The 20,262-nt window shown below is 44.3% G+C and overlaps 1 protein-coding gene across 1 annotated transcript in view; it reads right to left on the bottom strand.

Annotated features, from left to right (window-relative positions):
- Positions 1-20,262, bottom strand: part of LAMC2 (laminin subunit gamma 2) — a 60,796-nt gene that overhangs the window by 26,165 nt on the left and 14,369 nt on the right. The window contains exons 2-4 of the mRNA XM_017848110.1: positions 11,576-11,764; positions 3,007-3,142; positions 148-246 (exon numbers count right to left, since the gene is read on the bottom strand). Coding sequence (XP_017703599.1) covers positions 148-246; positions 3,007-3,142; positions 11,576-11,764 — 424 coding nt within the window. The remainder of the gene's footprint in view (positions 1-147; positions 247-3,006; positions 3,143-11,575; positions 11,765-20,262) is intronic.

Genomic DNA, 20,262 nt, shown 5'->3' with positions numbered 1-20,262 from the left:
TGTAAAAGCGTAGTTTTAAGGGCAGAGCAGGAAGAAGGTCATCAACATTTGTCAAATATCCCTTTTCCATAATTACACTCAGACGATTAATCCCTTAGTTGGCAAGGGACTCTCTCTGCTGTTTGTAGGGCCACAGTTCACACAGACCTATCACAGCGTTCTCCAGTGACAGCTGGCTTGCAGACACAGCGGCCCGCGTCACAGGGCCCTGCGATGCCAGCTGGGTCACAGTCACACTTGGAGTCTCTGGGAAAGAAGAAAAAGAAAATTAGGGACATGTTTCCAAACGCTTCACAAGTAGCACATAAAAATCAACTGCTCATGAGCAAATATCACTAAGCTGGGCAAGTCCTTCTTCAATGAGGTTTCTCCTAGCCATCCTCACCTGTGCGGACCTCTCTCACACAGCTGAGGACTCACTTGCCTCCACCAGTGCTCCTCAGAGTGTACTTGGTGGGTGGCAGCTGGGCCGAGAACTGTCAGCCACTCCTAAAGAGAGCAGGGGTTTGTGCCAGAATGTAAACCAGGTTCATCACTCAACTGTTTAGTTTACTTTGGTTGACTGGCTCTGTTTACATTTTTTTAAAAAATTATCATTTGTTTCCCTATTGTTTAATTCAATGATGTCTGCTTTTTATCATGATTAATTCCATCTACCTGCTATTTTATTCCATTCAGTTCTTTCTGTTGGTAATTCCTCAAATGAGATGTAATTCGTATGCCATGCAATTCACCCATTTAAAATGTACAATCCAATGGTTTTTAGCTGATTCTCAGAATTGTACAGTCATCACCATCAATATTAATTTTTAGAACATTTTGATCATTCTGGAAAGAAATCCTGTGTCCTTTAGCAGTTGTTTCCCCGACCCTGCCACATCTCCTCCCTCCAGTCCCACTTCCAGCCCTTGGCAGCCACCAGTCTACTTTCTGTCTCTCCAGACTTGCCTATTCTAGACATTTCCTATAAATGGAATTATACCGTATGTGGGCTTTCATGACTGGCTTCTTTCACTTAGCACGATGCTTTTGAGGCTCATCCATGTCATGGCATGTGTCAGTACATAAATTATTTTTGGTGACGGAATACATATATTCTTTTTGGTTACTGTTTTCACTTTTCAGCTATTATGAGTAATATTGCTATGAATGTGTGTGTACAAGTTTTTGTGCAGATATCTACCTTCTCATTTCTCTTGGATGTATACCTAGGAGTGGAATTGCTGGGATTGCTGGGTTTAATGGACTTTTATTTGTTTGTCTGTGGCAAGATTTTCTCAATGAAGGTATCAGGGTTTTCACTGAATTCTGGCACAATCTCCCTATCTCGTCCACTCCTGCTTCTGTCACCCACTTGGTACGCAGTCATGTGTTTTGTTTCATTGCTCAAAAACTAAGTTTACTGTCTCTTCTCTACTGATCTGTTCCTCCTCTGCCTGCCCTATGACCCCACCCAAATCCTGCCCCAAACTGGAGCACCCTTGACCCCTCCCTCTCCCTCACATTCCTCATCCACTCACATGCCAAGTCTAGCAATGCTTATGGCTGGAATTTCTTTGCCAGTCTTTATCTTTGAATTCTCACGGCCTCCTTCCTCCTTAGCTCCCTCTCTGCTGCTTATCTGGACCATTTAACAAACACATATTCAGCATCTACTGGGTGCTCAGAACCAGGGATGCTAAGAGAAATAGGAGCAGTCCCCATTCCACAGGAGTCCTGTGCCAGGGCAGCAAGCACAGGGACAGCTGCAGATGCACTGGACACCCTCGAGGTACCTCTTCCCACTCCAGGGCATGGGGACACAGAAGCAAACAAGACAGAGCCACAGGGGGCTTACATTTTAGTGGTAGAAATGGACAAACATGAATAGAAAATAAGATATGGAGTGAAACAACAGAGTGAGAACACAGGGGGTGGGACTGGTGCAGGAAGGCCTCTGTGAGGAGATAGTGGGGTGGGGATGGAGCAGGAGGCACTGCACGGCTTTGGGGAAGGCAGAGCGCTCCAGGATGTGCCAAGGTCACATGCACTTGGCTCTTTGAAGAAGGGAAAGAAGGCTGGTGTGACTTCCCTGTGGAGTGCAGGGAGCAGGGAGGAAAGTGGTAAGAAACCAAGCAGGCACCTGGGCTGAGGGTGGAGAGGGAGGAGGACCTTGAAGGATCTTGATAAGTTTTATCTCATTCTGAATTGGGCCAGGGAGGCAGAGCTAACAGAGGGTTATGTTTTAAAAGGGTTACAAAGGAGGAGTGGGGCAGGGGTGATCTCTGAAGAACATCTGAAAGGGTCAGGGAAAGCTGGACCAGAACAAATGCCAAGAGAGTATGAGAACTGGGGACCTTGACAACTGGGACAATGCAGTGTGGCTGGAGGGCAGTTCCTGTCCCAGTAAGGAGCCAGCAAAGTGGGCAATGGGACGCGCCTCCTCTGTGAGAGCCTTGCTAGCCAGTGCCCAGTGCTTCACTGCCAAGCCCCCACCAAGCCATCCCAACACTTGCCAGCTTTGCATCTCTGCAGATTGGTTATGTGATATTTAATGCATACTCACTCATCTTCCAAAAAAAATTTGAGCAGGGATACAGGACATTCCAAACTAAAGGGGATCAAGATTATGCAGAAAAGTTCTACCCAAATTCACTGGGGCCAAAATGAGTCCCAGGTTACTTGAAGGACTCGTTGCCTCCCTTCATCTAGAGGGAAGCCATTGCCAGAGAGAAGGACATGGACTCTGGACCCAAAACTCTGAGCTTAAGCATTAGGTCCAGCCTCACCAGTAACATCAGGCAACTTAACCTCAAATTGTTTAAGTTTCTTATCTTTGAAATGCATATAATGATAATCCCAGCCTCTTAGGGGTATTGTGAGGATTAAAGTAGATAGCCCACATGATGTACTCTCAAAGCAGTGTTTGGCACAGGGTAGGGGCTCAGTAAATACAAGTGGTTGCTAAGGTTTCTATAATTGTCATCACTGAGGTAGTGACAGCAATGGTGGGATGCAGATGCTCACAGCAGTCTCTGGTCTTGGGTGCACCCCGCATCCGTGAGCATGTGGAAGCCTGGCAGACATCGGTCGCATCTGGCTCCTGTCACACCCGGTTTACAGCTGCACCGTCCGGAGTTGTCACATCGAGCACTAAGAGAACCTGAAGCCCACAAGGTAGGGGAAAGGAAAGAAGAAGAGGAACTATTTAATGTATGCGGCATTGGAAGCAACTATCACCCTATGGGTGCTCCGTAAACACGAAGTAAGAAGCACCATCTGCTGCCTTTAACAGTCACTTCACATCGTCTGCGTATTCTTCCACCCACCAGGGACGGTGCTGACATCCGAGGATGTCTTCCACAGGGAGAAGAATTAAATTACTCATAAAAGCATTTGTCTCTGTCTGTCTGCTCTGATTGTGACAGTAGGTAGCATATAGCTCACTGCTTTTTAAAAGAAGTCCATCAAATCTTTAAGATCTCAAGGAAGATTTGTGAATGAGCACATTGGCCTCCTAGAAGAGAGTTCGTATCTGAAAGTGAGCAGCAGTCTCTCTTATCCCTGGCAGGCAAAGCCATCTTTTAAGAGTCAGTGCTTATACGGTATGATTTTATGAGCTTAAAAGGGCTATTAACCAAAATATTCACCTGCCAGGAGTGCTGGAAAGTATCCCCTGTGGTGCGCCTCCTGGCGGGATATACCCTGTGTGCCTTTCCGAGGGGACTGTACTTGTCTTATGATACCACTTTTTACAGATATGCTCCTAGTTGTAAATAGGTCCTCTCAGATTGAGTGCTCATGAAAAACTCAGGGCAACAAAATGTGTCCATGCGGGATGCCACCAGGTCTCACCACCTGCCCTTCCACACTCACTCCCATTCCAGCCTCCACCTTCTCTCACCTGGGCCCTGCCTCACACTCTCCTCCCTGCCTCCATTCTTGCCTCTCCATACTCCACAGAGAAGCCAGGATGTTCTTTTAAAATGTAATTCAGATATTTAGGTCCTCCAGTGCCCCGCCTCCCCCAAGCAGAATAAGATGCCGACTCTGTATCATGGCCTGCAAGACCCTACCTCTCTTACCTCATCTCCTACCCTCCTTCACTAGGTTCCAGCGACCCAACTCTCTTGGTTGGGGCAAAGTGCTAAGCAGCTTCCCTCAAGGTGTTTGCACTTGCTGCTCCCTCAGTCTGGAATGCTCTTTCCTCAAACTTCCCCTAGTTGGCACATTCTCAGCACTCAGGACTTGATTAAATATTACTTTTCTAGAGAAATCTTCTCTGACTCCTGCATCTAAAATCCCATCCCACCCCTACCCCAGTCCTCAGCCCTACTTGACTTAGGATGATCTCACCTTATGTCACCTGCTGTATTCCCACTGCCCAGCATTGTGCCTGACACAAGGCAGGTGCCCAAAAATCTGTCCAACTAATATGTGTATGCCAAGGAGGATTGCTGGGCTATTGTGGAAGGAGCTGAGAGAAAGCCAAAAGATGAGGTGGAAGGCTAGCTAGGTACACCTCAGCTACCTTATAATCCCCCTGCAGTTCAGTGGAATTGTAAAATAATCTGTGTATCTTTTTTTTTTTTTTTTTTTGAGACGAAGTTTTGCTCCTGTTGCCCAGGCTGGCAACCTCCAACTCCTGGGTTCAAGCGATTTTCCTGCCTCAGCCTCCCAAGTAGCTGAGATTACAGGCGTGCACCACCATGCCCAGCTAATTCTGTATTTTTAGTAGAGACGGGGGTTTCTCCCTGTTGGCCAGGCTGGTCTCGAACTCCCAACCTTAGGTGATCCACCTGCCTTGGCCTCCCAAAGTGCTGGGATTACAGGCATGAGCCACCGCACCTGGCCATAATCTGGATGTCTTTTTTTTTTGAGATGGAGTCTTGCTCTGTCGCCAGGCAGTAGTATGATCTCGGCTCACTGCAACTTCTGCCTCCCTGGCTCAAGCGATTCCCCTTCCTCAGTCTCCTGAGCAGCTGGGACTACAGGTGTGTGCCACCATGCCTGATTTGTATTTTAGTAGAGACGGGATTTCACTATGTTGACCAGGCTGGTCTTGAACTCCTGACCTCATGATCCACCTGCCTCAGCCTCCCAAAGTGCTGGGATTATAGCCATGAGCCACTGCGCCTGGCCTGTATCTTAAGTATCTGTAATGATTAGGCTATCCATAGTCTGTGAAGCCAAGGGAACATTGACCAGTCTCTACATGTTTGTTTTTTAAATCTATTACCTTTCTCTGAACTTTTAATTCACTAGTAGAATTCAAATCGATAAAGGTATCAGTTCTGTGTCTATATGAAGACTTTATGCAGCATGTGGAATGTGAAATAAATGAGTCACATTCACAGTTTGAGTCTATGAACATCTACATGTCAACTTTGCAAGGCTTGAAGGAGCGTTCAGTGATAATAACGTAAATGACATTTTTTGAGCATCTCCTTAGATGTTGAGTTAGGCACTTTATATTATTAGCTCACGCTATTTAGTAGTGAATTAAAAGTTCACAGCAGAATAACAGATCAATTTCTGCATAATAGGAACTCTCAGAGGTTTAGGCACGCAGTGATAAGTTCAGACCTGCACTTAGAAAGAGAACTCTAGAACAGTCTGCAGGATGGCTTGGAGAAGGCAAGACGAGAGTGTCTTCTCCCATGCCATGATGGCTTGGATTAGAGGGGTCTCGGTGAGAAGAGAAGGAGGAAAGCATTGTGAGAGCCACTGTGGATATAGAACAAACCGATTTAGATGACTCTTGGGTTAGGAATGACGAGGGAAAGAGGATCTCATTGATGACACTCGGGTCCCCAGAGTGCATGCCTGACTGGACTGTGATGCTATTTACCAAAGCAGGGAAGACAGGAGGAGGAGGACCAAGATCTCAGGTTGAATCATCAAGAGAAGATAATGAGTTTAGTTTGGGATATATGAACTTGAGTTTCTAGGGGCATATAAAGGTGGAAATGCTCATCTGGAGTTCAGAGTCTAGAGATGAAGATCTAGGAGCCTTCAACACACAGGCTGAATAGGAAGCCATAGTAAATGTGAGATCAGTCCAGAAGTAGATGGAGAGAGGAGGGGAAGTGGTAAGGACAGAGATAGAGCCCATCTATTAAGAGAGAGGATGATCAGAGAGGGGGAGGTCTCAGGACAGGGTCTAATCAAACAATGAGCAATGGAAGGCAGGGAGGAGAGGTCTAAGGAGGGTGAGGGGAGGAGGAGAGAAGGAAGGTTTTCAGAGCCTAAGGCAAGAGAGCATTTAAATAAAATGAGAACGAAAAGAGGTTATTTGGTTTGATGTTGAGAGACTTCATGCTTATTGCTCTGTGAGTGGTGGGCAGAAGGAAGGAAATTTCCTTTCTGCATAATGCTCTGATAAGTAACATTAAATAGAAGTCCCTTATGATGAAATGTGGTTGTTTTTAACATGAATGGATGCTGATTTGGGTACCAGAAACACATTTTTTCTCCATTCGAATTAATGGTAATTACACTTTCAACTTCAGAAAACTCACCCTGCAGTAGTTTTCAGAAATGAATTATTTTATAAAGTGAAGAAAGATGGTCATTTGGGCTTTAACTCTGAATATGACTAACTTATTTCATGTTCCAAAACAATAGCACTGGTTCTTCAAAGTCTCACTCAAAAAATACCACCTGCCCCAATTCCCACATCATGAACTGTACTTAGGGATTGTGAACAATTGGTTTTAAAGAATAGATGAGGAATAACTTCCTGTTTCAAATTTGTGTCCCAGTAAGCACATTCATGGTTTATGTAGATATAGTCTACATGCATTTGAAGACTCAGGAAGGTATTAAAAACTGATTAATATTTAAAATTGAGGGCTGAGCATGGTGGCTCATACTTGTAATACTAGCAGTTAGGGGAGGCTGAGGCAGGAGGATTGCTTGAGCCCAGGAATTTGAGACCAGCCTGGGCAACATAGACCCTGTCTCTACAAAAAAATTAAAAATTAGTCAGGCATGGTAGAACACACCAGTAGTCCCAGCTACTCAGCAGGCTGAGGGAGGAGGAATGCTTGAGCCCAGGAGTTCGAGGCTGCAGTAAGCCCTGATGGAGCCGCTATACTCCAGCCTTGGCCACAGAGTGAGATCTTGTCCCAAAACACCAACAACAAACCCAATAAAAACAAATAAACAAAAAATATAAACTGAGAGAATTTGCCTCCTTTTGAGAACGCTTTTAAAATATATACACTTGCATTTAAAAACATGTTTTAAATAATTACTGAAATGGTATAGTCTGAATAATACACTCTCAGCATCAAAGATATGTGAAAAATATAAAATTAAGAGAGTAAGTCCAGTATCACATAGACCTCAAAAACTTAGCTGTCATGGGAGGAAAAAACTTGCACACACAGTGAATTTCAAAGTATCTGCAAAAGGTTATCAGGACTTAAATATGTGGCTGGAAGAGCTGAAGATAACTCAGCCCTGTTGCTGAGTCCACAAAATCATAATCTAAAAATAAGCCTAGTTGCTACATTTATGGGAAATCAATATGAAGTCCAAAATTGGTGACTACTCTGGGGTTTATTAATGCCGTTGGCTTCATCTGACATACGTGTAATGATAGCATTTTTTGTAAGACATGTTCTTTTGCATTTGAAATTGAATATACAACAAACACCCCTGTCAAGTTATTATCTGAAAGTGAAAAATATCCTCTGGCTAATTGGGAGATTGAGAAATCACATAGGGAATTAAACTTGTGCTAGTGGTTTAGTGACATGTGCAGCTGAGGAGCAGCTGGGGACAGCACATGGTGGGAACAGTCTCTGCCACCAATGTGTCTTTCAGCCTCAGCAGTTTGGACCCTGAAAGTTCAGTTTCTTCATCTCTTTAACAGGGGATGTGGGATGTGTTAACACAGGTTGTCAGACTGTTATGAGGACTGAAAAGGACATCATCTATGAAAATGTTTTAGTCAAGCCTGTAATCCAAGCAACTATTGGAGGCTGATTGACGGGCGGTCATGGGGGGGGAGGATCAGGGAGATTCGAGACCATCCTGCGAACCCACTTGGTGAAACCCCGTCTCTACTAAAAAACAAAAAAAAAAAAAAACTAGCCGGCGAGGTGGCGGGCGCCTGTAGTCCCATGGCTACTCCGGAGTGAGGCAGGAGGAATGGCGTAAACCGGGAGGCGGGAGTTGCAGTGAGCTGAGATCCGCCACTGGCACTCCAGCCTGGGAACAGAGCCAGGACTTCCGGTTCTCAAAAAAAAAAAAAAAAAAAAAAAAAAAAAAAAAAAAGAAATGTTTTGGGAAAATATATAAAGCATGTAGTTCAGATCTTAGGAAATAATATCCATCAAGCTTTTTGTGTACACATAAATTGTCTGCTTTTGGGCATAGAAAAATGCCATTCTGATTTTTTTTTCTTTCATATAGAGGGAATAAGAGAACTGTTCTTGGTCAGAAGATCCGGCTTACAACTTTAGTTCTTGCAATCAGTTGCTGAAAGACTTTAGGCCATTCATTAACTTTTCTAGGTCTTAGTTTCCCCACTGTCTTAATAAGAAAAACAACTACATCAATTAACAATTTACCGAGTTGCCTGCCATGTGCTTGTCAAACACCATTTTATCTCCACAGGATCCCATGACATGAATATCATGATCACTCTTTAACAGATGAGGATGCTGGAGCAGCAAGAGGTTAAGGAACCTGCCCAGGGTGACCCAGTGGTGGTGGTCATGTCCAGATTTGCACCCAGGCTGCCTGGCTCCATAACCTACCACTGTACTCTACATTATTACCTTTGATGTCAACAAACCTGGTCCTGAACTCTTACTCTGCCCCTTAGCTCTACAAACTTAGACAAGTTTCTTCCCCTCCCTCCCTAAGTCTCTGCTACATCATTTGTGAAATGGAAAAAAAACATAGCCCTCTCTTTATAAAGCTATTTGTGAAGACTGATTAATTACTGGATTAAAAACACCTAGAAGGCCGGGCGCGGTGGCTCAAGCCTGTAATCTCAGCACTTTGGGAGGCCGAGACGGGCGGATCACGAGGTCAGGAGATCGAGACCATCCTGGCTAACACGGTGAAACCCCGTCTCTACTAAAAAATACAAAAAACTAGCCGGGCGAGGTGGCGGGCGCCTGTAGTCCCAGCTACTGGGGGGGCTGAGGCAGGAGAATGGCGTGAACCCAGGAGGCGGAGCTTGCAGTGAGCCAAGATCCAGCCACTGCACTCCAGCCTGGGCAACAGAACGAGACTCCGTCTCAAAAAAAAAAAAAAAAAACACCTAGAAAAGTGCCTGGCCCAGGGTTGGCACACGGCACGTGTTAACTATCATATAAGACATAAATCAATATTGGGTTCTACCACTTCCTGCCAAGCTGCTCCCACTGAATCTGGGATATCTATTCCCCAAATAGAAAGAAGGAGCCAGTTTCACTACCACTGGGCAAGCAGTAGACTACATGCTGAAACAGAAGAGATGGCATGGTAAATCCTTCTTTCCCATCCTTCTGTGCTAGGCAGCAGGTTCCTGGTCTAACCCTGAGACTAATAACCTTGTCTTCAGGCCAGGCTTTCAAGCTGAGCCAATTAAATTTCTAGTTTCATTCTCACTGATCATTCCACTGGGATGACCCAACTCTGGTGACTCACAATGAAGCTGCATGACCTAAGGCAATAGGGGCTCTTCAGAGAGATTAAATGCTGATTAAAATGGAATAATTTGTCTTTTAATTTTTTTATGAAGTTCTTTGATTCATAGGGAGGACTGCTAAGTCCAAAAGATTCTGGATGCAAATTCTACACAACAAAGCTAAACTAATCTGAGTCAAAGCACATTGTAACAGCAACTTAGGTGAATTTGGGGGGTGACTGCTGTGATATGGGTCTATCTCACCACAGGGTCACCCAGTTTTCTATAAGACTCCCAACGCACTCTACCAGCAATTCATGGCTGCACCAGAATCTGCCCATTTTTAGATTCTTTCAATCTGCAGCTATCAATTGGTTGCACAGACCTACTACACTAAGTCATTGCCATGCAGTAAGGCTGTATGCTTTAAGTGGATCAATATTTATCATAGGATGCTATTAAACACTTTCTAGCAAGAAAAGTTGATAATGCCAAGAAAGATAATAGACAAATGAACCATTAAAAAAAAATCTTATTTCTAGAACCACCTCTCTCTCCCCCTTTATATTTACCAACTTGTCTTTACTGTCTGTCCACAATGAATATAACACAGTATGTGTATCTGTGTGCACAGCAAAGACCTACAGTTATATGAATATAGTACTGTGTGGATACTTTTTAAGAAAAAAAAGCAACTGGTCAGGTGCGGTGGCTCACACCTGTAGTCTCAGCACTTTGGGAGGCTGAGGCGGGTGGATCATGAGGTCAGGCACTCGAGACCAACCTGGCCAACATAATGAAGCCCCATCTCTACTAAAAATACAAAAAATTAGCTGGGCGTGGTGGCAGATGTCTGTAATCCCAGCTACTCGGGAGGCTAAGGCAGGAGAATTGCTTGAACCTGGGAGGCGGAGATTGCAGTGAGCCAAGATGGCGCCACTGCACTCCAGCCTGGACAATAGTGAGAGACTCTGTCTCAAAAAAAAAAAACAAAAAAAACAAAAAAACAAAGAAACAAAAAAACAAAAACAAACAAACAAACAAAAAAACTAGCTCTCCTATGAACCAGCCACCCCATTAGGTGTTTCCTATTTGTTATTTTGTTTTATCTTGTTAGCAACCTAATGAAAGACTTTAATTTTCCTATTTACTTGTCTGTCTCCTTTATTAGTACAACTTCATATTGCTAGCACCTAGCACAGCACTAGAAACAGATCTTTCTAATTCCTTATTTTTCAAGAGGTTGGTCAAATAGATGGCGGCCGGGCGCGGTGGCTCAAGCCTGTAATCCCAGCACTTTGGGAGGCCGAGACGGGCGGATCACGAGGTCAGGAGATCGACAGCATCCTGGCTAACACGGTGAAACCCCGTCTCTGCTAAAAAATACAAAAAACTAGCCGGGCGAGGTGGCGGGCGCCTGTAGTCCCAGCTACTCGAAGGCTGAGGCAGGAGAATGGCATAAACCCGGGAGGCGGAGCTTGCAGTGAGCTGAGAACAGGCCACTGCACTCCAGCCCGGGCGACAGAGCGAAACTCCGTCTCAAAACAAAACAAAACAAAACAAAACAAATAGATGGCTATGGATATGAAGAACTATCCCTCAAAGAGTGCAAGCTTCCTTGTTAACTGCCTGGAAAAGACTGTCACCTGCCTGGAAAAGTTAATAATGTGACTCTTTGTATTAGAATTCAAGACAACATGCCCTTAAAGTCCCAGCTGCTTCCACCAACCCCTACTTAAGAGAAATATGTTTCCTTTCAGACTGAAACTGCTAAAAAGACCAGTGTCTGGTGGGTTCCCAGTTGCTCGTGAAGTTGAACATCTCCCTCTTGGCCTACTTGCTTCCCCTGTTTTCTTTCTTTTTTCCTCCCTTGTTCCCTTCCTTCTTCTTTTCCTCGCTCCTTCCTTCCCTCTTGTCTCCCCACTGCTCCATCTCCCTCTCCCTCTTTCCCCCCTTTTCAGCTACCTTTGGAGTTACAATTGCAGGGCAAACAGCGGTCCCTTTCTCTGTGCCGGTAAAAGCCGTCCTTGCACCTCTCGCAGTGAATGCCATCAGTGTTGTCATTGCAGTTGAGGCAGCGGAATCCATTACCAGTTTGTCTGTAAATTTCCTGATCAAAGATACACTGCCTGGACTTCCCATTGCAATCACAGACTGGGGAGGAAGCATACAAAAGAGATGGTCAGAAAAAACACCTCAGGAACTGTTCTAGCAGGTGTTTATGTTATTATTGATAGAAATTATGCATGAGTACTATATGGTAACCTAAACTCTTTGGGGGAGGAAGGTATGGGAGTGCAATTGGCAGTGCGGGGACCGTGGGGACGCCTGCTCCACTTAAAGGAGATGTACACGGTCCCCTTGCACCAGCAGTGCTGGTGGGCTGCTGCCTGGGAGAACATGGGCTCAGGTTTGCCAGACAGTCCAGTTCCTCGAGAGAAACTCAAACTGTTAAATTACATTTTTATGCGGATATTTCTGATTTAAATGTTTGCAAGGAGTTCATTTCAAAACATTGTAATCCCACAGAGCAAGTCTGTGGGCTCAAGGAGACCTGAGGATGGGCAGCTGCGGACTCAGCACAGCTACTAGCCGACTGTGTCGCTGCTCAAGATACACAACAGCCATCCCTCCGGTGCCCGTCAAGGCGAGGAGCGGACGTGACTGTCTGGGCAGATGTCTCCTCCCAAAGCCAGGTGTCCCATGAAGAATGACCTTTCTCAAGTGTCTAAGAAGCTCATCCTGCAGATGTTTCAAAGAGACTTGCAAAGTGACTAACATCTCCATGGGGACCCGAACAGCAAAGGAGGCGATACACGGAAACAGCCAGCATAGGACCCGGCACGCTGAGACACCAAAAAATGTTTCCATCATGGTCTCGGAAAGATGATGGGCCTTCAGGTTAAAAGGAAATAATCAAATACCAATTCTGCTATTTCCTTGGGCACATCACTTCAATTTTCTGAATCTTGTTTTTTCTTCCATACAGAGTGCATTATCTGCCTTTCTGGATTGTAAAGAGGATCCCTCTGGGAAAAGAATATCAAATGCCTTTGCATATGCAATTTCATCACTCACTCCCATGAAACACGTACTACCTCAGAAGAGAAACATGCAGCTCGGAAAGGTGAAGTAACTCGATCCAGTGGAGAACTGAGATTTGAACCTCTCTGATGCCAACACCTACCCCCCTTCCCTACGCAGGCTGTCTCTGTTGGCCATGCTGCCATATTGAGAACCTGTTTCTAGGGTGTGACTTACCCATAGTGCTGACAATAAAGTCAACAGATGTGCCATCACCTGCTGAGTGGCTCCCTGTGCAGGCTCTGTGTCAGGCATTGACGATACAAGGGGACTGTGTACATCTTTTTTTTTTTTTTTGAGACCAAGTCTCACTCTGTTGCCCAGGCTGGAGTCTGGAGTGCAGTGGGATGATCTCAGCTCTCCAAAACCTCTGCCTCCTGGGTTCAAGTGATTCTCCTGCCTCAGGCTCCCAAGTAGTTGGGATTACAGGTGCACACCACCATGCCCAGCTAATTTTTATATTTTTAATAGAGATGGGGTTTTGCCAGTGCTGGTCAGGCTGGTCTCAAACTCCTGACCTCAGGTGATCTGCCTGCCTTGGCCTCCCAAAGTGCTGGGATTACAGGCATGAGCCACCACGACCAGCGGTGACCATGTACATCTAATGGAGATGCTAAGTGACTGCCTTACAATAATTTCTATAACTCACTCTTTCTACTTTGGATGATATCTAATCTAGAAAAGTCAGCTAACACTTATCCAAAGCGTACTGTTTCTAGGACTTTACATTCGTCAGCTCAGTTAATTCTCACATGTTAACATGGGTTTTATTATCCCCGTTTAATAGATGGAAAAACGAATACTCAGAGAGGCTAGGTAGCTTGCCTAAAGTCACAAAGCTAAATGGCAAAGATGTAATTTGCTCCCAGATGTGTCTGACTCCAAAGCCCTCATCTTTCCATTTTATGTTCCTTCTCAAGATTGAGTTTACCATTAAATCCCTAATAGAGGGTCATTCAGCTTGGCTGTTACAAACAGTAACATTTTTATGGTGTTTTAAATCTACCTCTCTGTCTGTACTTTTCATCATGTGTTTTTTCTCTTGCCTGAAAAGCAAGATACACACATAACACATACAGATACATACAGCACTCATGCACACACAGACACAGACACACACCCCTACTCTCTTTTTATTCTTTTATTTATCCAACAGACATAATCTTTGGATGTTGTTTTACAACCAAAGAGCCCTGCATCATCAGGTTTTTGCGAATCTGAAGATAGCTATGGCATCTCCCTCCTTAGTCTTTTCCTGTTCAAGTTGAACTAGAGATCTGTCATCTCTAAGTCTTTCAACCACTTCCTGTGTCATAATTTCTAGATTCTTCTTGTCTACCCATCCTAGGAACAAATTCTAATTTCCAATATCCTTCTTCACATGACCAGTACTGCAAGTGTGATTTAAACAGCTTGGCTTGTAACAGGACTAGATATTTTTATCCCATGGGCAAAGACTAACATTTCAGTGAACTTACAGCATGTTACATTTGCACACAATTCAAAGTCGCAGGGCTTTTCTCAGAACTAGTGCCAAGCTGAATCTTTCCCAACCAATGCTTGTGAAACTGATTTTTTGGATCTCCAACAGATGTGCCACACAGCTGTCATGTGCTGTGAAATTTGTACCAAGTACATGACTATACACGTACAAGAGCTAAATTCTCTGTTCAGTGGTCCTTTTGAGGTTCTTCATCTGGCTAATCTAATGAGCCAATGCCCTCCCTGCCCTGGATGCTTTTTGGATGCAGTCTCAAAATAACTACAAATCTTTCATGGTGCCTTTCTTATTTAGAACATGGGCTGGGCACAGTGATTCACGCCTGTAAACCCAGCACTTTGGGAGGCCGAGAAGGGTGGATCACCTGTGGTCAGGAGTTCGAGACCAGCCTGGCCAACATAGTGAAACCCCATCTCTACTAAAAATACAAAAATTAGTGGGGCATGGTGGCAGTTGTCTGTAATCCCAGCTACTCGGGAGGCTGAGGCAGGAGAATAGCTTGAACCCAGGAGGCGGAGGTTGCCATGAGCTGAGATTGTGCCATTGCACTCTAGCCTGGGTGACAAGAGCGAAATTCTGTCTCAAAAAAGAAAGAAAGAAAAAAAAAGAACCTGCTTTATGGTGGTAAAAATTAACTTCATAAGGGCAGCTCATGATATATTTATTCAGAGCAATATTTTCAAAATATACAAACTTGTTATAATCTTTTTATATCACATCCCTCCTCTTCTGTCTCCTCCTCTAAAATTCTACTTTGAAAACAATGGGTGTCCTTCTTTTATTTTATTTTAATTTTCATTTTTATTGAGACAGGATCTCACTCTGTTGTCCAGGCTGGAGTGCAGTGTCACAATCTCAGCTCACTGTAGCCTCGACCTCCTGGGCTCAAGCGATCCTCCAACCTCAGCCTCCCAAGTAACTGGGAATACAGTTGTGTGCCACCATGCCCAACTAATTTTTGTTGTGGCTTTTTTTTTTTTTCTGTCTGTTTGTTTTTTGTTTTTGCAGAGGCAGGGTTTCACCGTGTTGCCCAGTCTGGTCGTAAACTCCTGGATTCAAGCTATCCACCTAATTTGGTTGCTCAAAGTGCTGGGAATTACAGGTGTGCACCATCATACCCAGCCTATTTTCTTTTGTTTTATTTTTGAGATAGAGTCTCACTCTGTCACCCAGAGTGGAGTGCAGTAGTGTGATCATGGCTCACTGCAGCCTCAACCTCCCGGGCTCAAGCCATCTTCTCACTTCAGCCTCCTGAGTAGCTGGGACCACAGATGTGTGGCACAACACTCAGCTAAATATGTTACTTTTTGGTAGAGACAGGTTCTCGTGGTATTGCCCAGGCTGGTCTTAAACTCCTGGCCTCAAGCAATCCTCCCACTTCAGCTTCCCAAACTGCTGGAATTATAGGCATGGGCTACCACACCTGCCCCCATTGTCCTTTAAATGCACAGCCTTCAATGGAGTTGGTTCCAGGGACGGAGGTCCTTAGTCCACATCTCCACTCCAGAGCCTGCCCAACAGGTTCCAAGCCTATTGCATACATACCCCTTTCTCATTCAAATGGGTCTCCCTTAAAGCCAAGGGCTATGCCATCTAGAGTGAGGGGATGTATGGTCCTCACGTCTGGGGAGTGTATTGGCCTTGGGTATCTGCATTGCATGAGAACTCCGTGAAGACACTCTCTACAGCCTTGCCTGCAGGACTTTGAAGTTACCAAGCTTCATTGAGATTAAACACCCAGCTGTATTGCACTTAACTCAGTATTGAGTCTTTGAAATGGTCCCACCAAGAGAATGATGGGAGAGCTTGTTCCAGGCTCCTTTTGCATGGAATGATGCTTTTCATCACTAATGCATTTGAAAAATGGTCTCTCTCAAATCATCTCCCAAGTTGAGACTAAACTCCCTAAAACCATTTAGTATTTACTCTTGCTACTGGGGGTGGTGGGTGGCGGGGACGGGGGGCAGGAAACAACTTTTCTATTTAAAATTCTAGAATATTCCTGCAATTGGGCTTAATAAAACGGTGTAGCGTAGCTTGTATGTGGTCTTTTTTATTCTGTGACCAATACCTGCACAACTACTACCATGGTTTGGCAACTACTGGCTGCCAAAGGGCACTGCCAGTCTTAGAGTAAGGCAACAGGGAAGGACCACTTCCTGTTGCCTTACTCTAAGCCCTTCCCTGATCCTTTGGGATCCTGCCCAAAGGGCGTAAGAAGCAGCACTTCACCCCCTGCCAGTTGTAGCCACATGCAATTGATGCCTGTTGCAGTCAGCATCAACTCTTCTTTTAAAAGAAGACAGAAATCTGGCTTTGTGTATGAAATCTATTGGTTGTAAAATTTTGGCCAAAATTAAAAAAAAAAAAAATTTCTTTTTGAAACAAAGCTGTGCCCACAGGCAAATCTCTGCACTCAACTCTGCAGTTCTAACAGGTAGAAAACACATCTCATGCTTTTGAAAAAGGAAAAATGAAGCCCTATTATATCACACAGTGCCTAGTCCATGGTAAGCATTTAGTCTTTTTTTAACAAATTAATGAATGTTCCGTTGAACTTTAAAAAACTCATAGATGGTTGTCTTGGACCTTCCCTGAGTTCTAGGTAATGGGATGCATACAGTAGCAAACAAAACCAGCAGATGTCCCAGCCCGCATGGAGTTTACATGAAATTTAGGGGGAAAGAAAATAAACAAGATAAATAGGTGATACCCAGAGAGAATATTAGGATAATGGTATTTGTTAAGGAGAAATATAAAAAGCAGTGGAAAGGAATAGGAAGTTGGGAGGTGGTAAGATGGGTGGGAAGGAGGGTAGAGAGTGCCATATGCCAGTTTGCCATTTTAGTTATATTTTCTTACTTGTCTGGTTCATGATCTTTGTCCATTTATCTATGTTTTTCTTATGGCACAATGTTTTTCTTATGAATTATTTACATAACAAATACATCAAAATATTTGTCTATATCACTTTATTGCAGATTTTCTTTTACTCGTTCCTGATAAAGCAACTTTCTTTCCAAAGTACCTCATCAGTAGATTTTGTTTTGCTGATTTAAGCCCCTTTTCCCCCTTCCTTCTTTTATCCTTGGTCAATGAGATGTATATTTATTTTATTAATTCAATAAACACCACCTCACATCTAACGGGGAGGTTATACTGCATGCTTGAACACTCAGACTTTATGAACCAGTAACATTAAAAGAAAGAGGTTGCTAATTTTTTGTGTGATTTTTTGGTTTTTTTTTTGTTGTTGTTGTTGTTTTTCTTTTTTTGAGACAGAGTCTCACTGTCGCCCAGGCTAAAGTGCAGTGGTGTGATCTCAGCTCATTGCAACCTCTACCTCCCAGGTTCAAGGGATTCTCGTGCCTCAGCCCCCTGAATATCCAAGATTACAGGCATTTGCCACCATACCCAGCTAATTTTAGTATTTTTTTAAGTCAATAAATTTTTATTCAAGGAGTTCCATGTTGTGATTTCTTCCACTGGCCATCAAGGTCACCTTGGATCCTCTAGAGAGCTGGAGTCAAATGATTTATCTTCAAGTTAGCCATTTTTAATGAAACCGATGCTTGTTTTAACTCAGTTGTCGTGTCAGCCCATAATTATTTTATTTTGGCTTCTGTCATCTCCTTTTAATATGGATATGCTGATGAAGACTTCAAAATTCACCTTATAGCTTTTATAATCTTCTGAAATACAATGGAATATTTTAGTATTTCTAGTAGAGAAGGGGTTTCACCATGTTGGCCAGGCTATGAACTCCCAACCTCAAGTGATCTGCCTGCCTCAGCCTCCCAAAGTGTTGGGATTACAGGCGTGAGCCACTGCACCCAGCCAAGAGGGTTGCTAGTGTTTTATTTTGCCAAAGATATTTGCCTTTGTCAAGCATGTATCATATTATCCATGGTTTCCTACTTGAGCAGGAATCAGTGCATGATCTGATGTATGCATCTAAAAAGAAGACTGGCTATTATGGGGAAATGGAGTTAGGGAGGGTGGAAGCAGGGAGTGCCCCCGACAAAGGAAAGAGCAAGACTAAAAGCCCAAGGTGGGAAAAAGTTTGGTGCATTCTAGAACTCATGCAAGGATTTGTGCGTTGGAGTCCAGGTATGTGTTCGGGATCTGGCATTCAGATATTGCAGATCATCAGAAAATAAAATTCAAAAAATCAGACTCGAACTCTGAACAGACCTGAAGCCATTCTGGGGTCAGTAAACAAAACTAGCAGGTTTTTCTCCATCTTTCGCTGAACTCTGGTTCTAGGTCCCATCCATCATTCCTGTGACTATTCATTTGTACAGAGCCAGGGACACCTCTTCAAGGTTTCATCCTCTCCATTTTCTGCCCCCTCACTCCAGGTCCCTCAAAATCCTTGATTCTGCCAGCCAGCGTTCTCTCCACAGCCAAGGAAATGAGACTCTACAAGTTTACCTCAAATCCTACATAAACCCATCCGAAATGGAGTCATTTGAGTCAGATTTTCACAGATTTTTTTAAGTCTAGTAAAGCATGGATGGTAATTGCGTCTGACTGCTGTATACTGCTTCTCTGGCACTGAAGCATTTATTACAATAATAACTATAATAGCGCACAGTCGCTGACCCTCAAGGTGCTTCTTAGGAAAGACCGCCAGGCAGTCAGACACAGACTGGACCGCCCACTACCACCCACACTCACCCGGAGACACAGATCAAAGCAGCTGGAGCCCCTCCTTAAACAATAGAGTGAGGCGTGCAGGATCCCTCGGGCTCACTTCACAACACTCCCACCCCTCACTAAAACATGCAGCTCCAACGAGTTAGGTCAGGAAGCAAAGGGGCAAAGGCGGTTTCCCAGCTGTGGCCTTAGGAGAATAAAAGGAAACAGAAAATATTTCCTTAGGTTGTACTCAGGGCAAGGCCTTGGAATAATCATCATCAGTAGTAGCAGTTCACTGGGATCTCATTTTAAATTTCCCATAAGAAATAGTGCCCTTTTGAGGCATACAATTACGAGAAATTTCAATCACTTGGCATACATATGATTATTTGTCTATAACCAGGTCCTCTTTCTATTGTTCTTTTTTTTTTTTTTGAAACAGTCTCATTCTGTCGCCCAGGTTGGAGTGCAGTGGGGTGATCTTGGCTCATTGCAACCTCCGCCTCCCAGGTTCAAGTGATTCTCCTGCCTCAGGTGGGATTACAGGCACCCACCACAACGCCCGGCTGATTTTGCATGTTTAGTAGAGACGGGGTTTTGCCTTGTCAGCCAGGCTGGTCTGGAACTCCTGACCTCAGGTGATTTGCCCGCCTCGGCCTCCCAAAGTGCTGGGATTACAGGCGTGAGCCACCGTGCCTGGCCCTTTTTTTATTGTTCTGAACTGAAAAACATGCTCTGCTTTTCACTAAGGTGATCTAATCGCTGTCTTTGTATAAACTGTGAAATCATCATGCTTTTTAGTGCTTTAACGGTAATGACAAAATTAAAAATCCAAACTCCTTTCAAAACTCAGCAGATGCGGCCCCCGCCAACCTTTCCAACTTTACCTCATCAAGAGTTCACTGGGCTCCAACGCACAGATCTAGGCTGCACTAACCCTTTCCCACCTCTGGCTTTTAGGCTTGCTGTTTCCTTTATCAGGAGCACTGTCTGCTTCCACCCTCCCTAAATCCATTTCCAGGTAACAGCCAGTCTTCTTTTCAGATGCGTAAATCAGATTGTGCACTTCCTTGCGGATAACCTCCGATAGCTTCTCTCTCCCATGAATGCCCAGAGCACTTCATCCTCACCTCTGTCAGCATTTGCCTTGTTCTATCCTGCGTCATCATTGTTTATGTCTAGGACTTATTTCTTCTACAGCATTTCTCACCTTATATCCCCACAGTACCTAATGCAATGCTTGGATGGATGGATGGATGGATGGATGGATGGATGGATGGATGGATGAAAAGATGGTGGACAGCATGATGGATAGAAGGAGAGAGAAATGAAGGAGGAGAGGGAATGAGGGAGAGAAGGAAGGAAGGGAGGAGGAAGGAAGGAAGGAAGGAAGGAAGGAAGGAAGGAAGGAAGGAGGGAGGGAGGG

The sequence above is a fragment of the Rhinopithecus bieti genome, unplaced genomic scaffold, assembly GCF_001698545.2.
Source record: "Rhinopithecus bieti isolate Rb0 unplaced genomic scaffold, ASM169854v2 scaffold_27006, whole genome shotgun sequence".
Taxonomy (NCBI): domain Eukaryota; kingdom Metazoa; phylum Chordata; class Mammalia; order Primates; family Cercopithecidae; genus Rhinopithecus; species Rhinopithecus bieti.
This window is presented reverse-complemented; position numbering and strand designations above follow the sequence as displayed.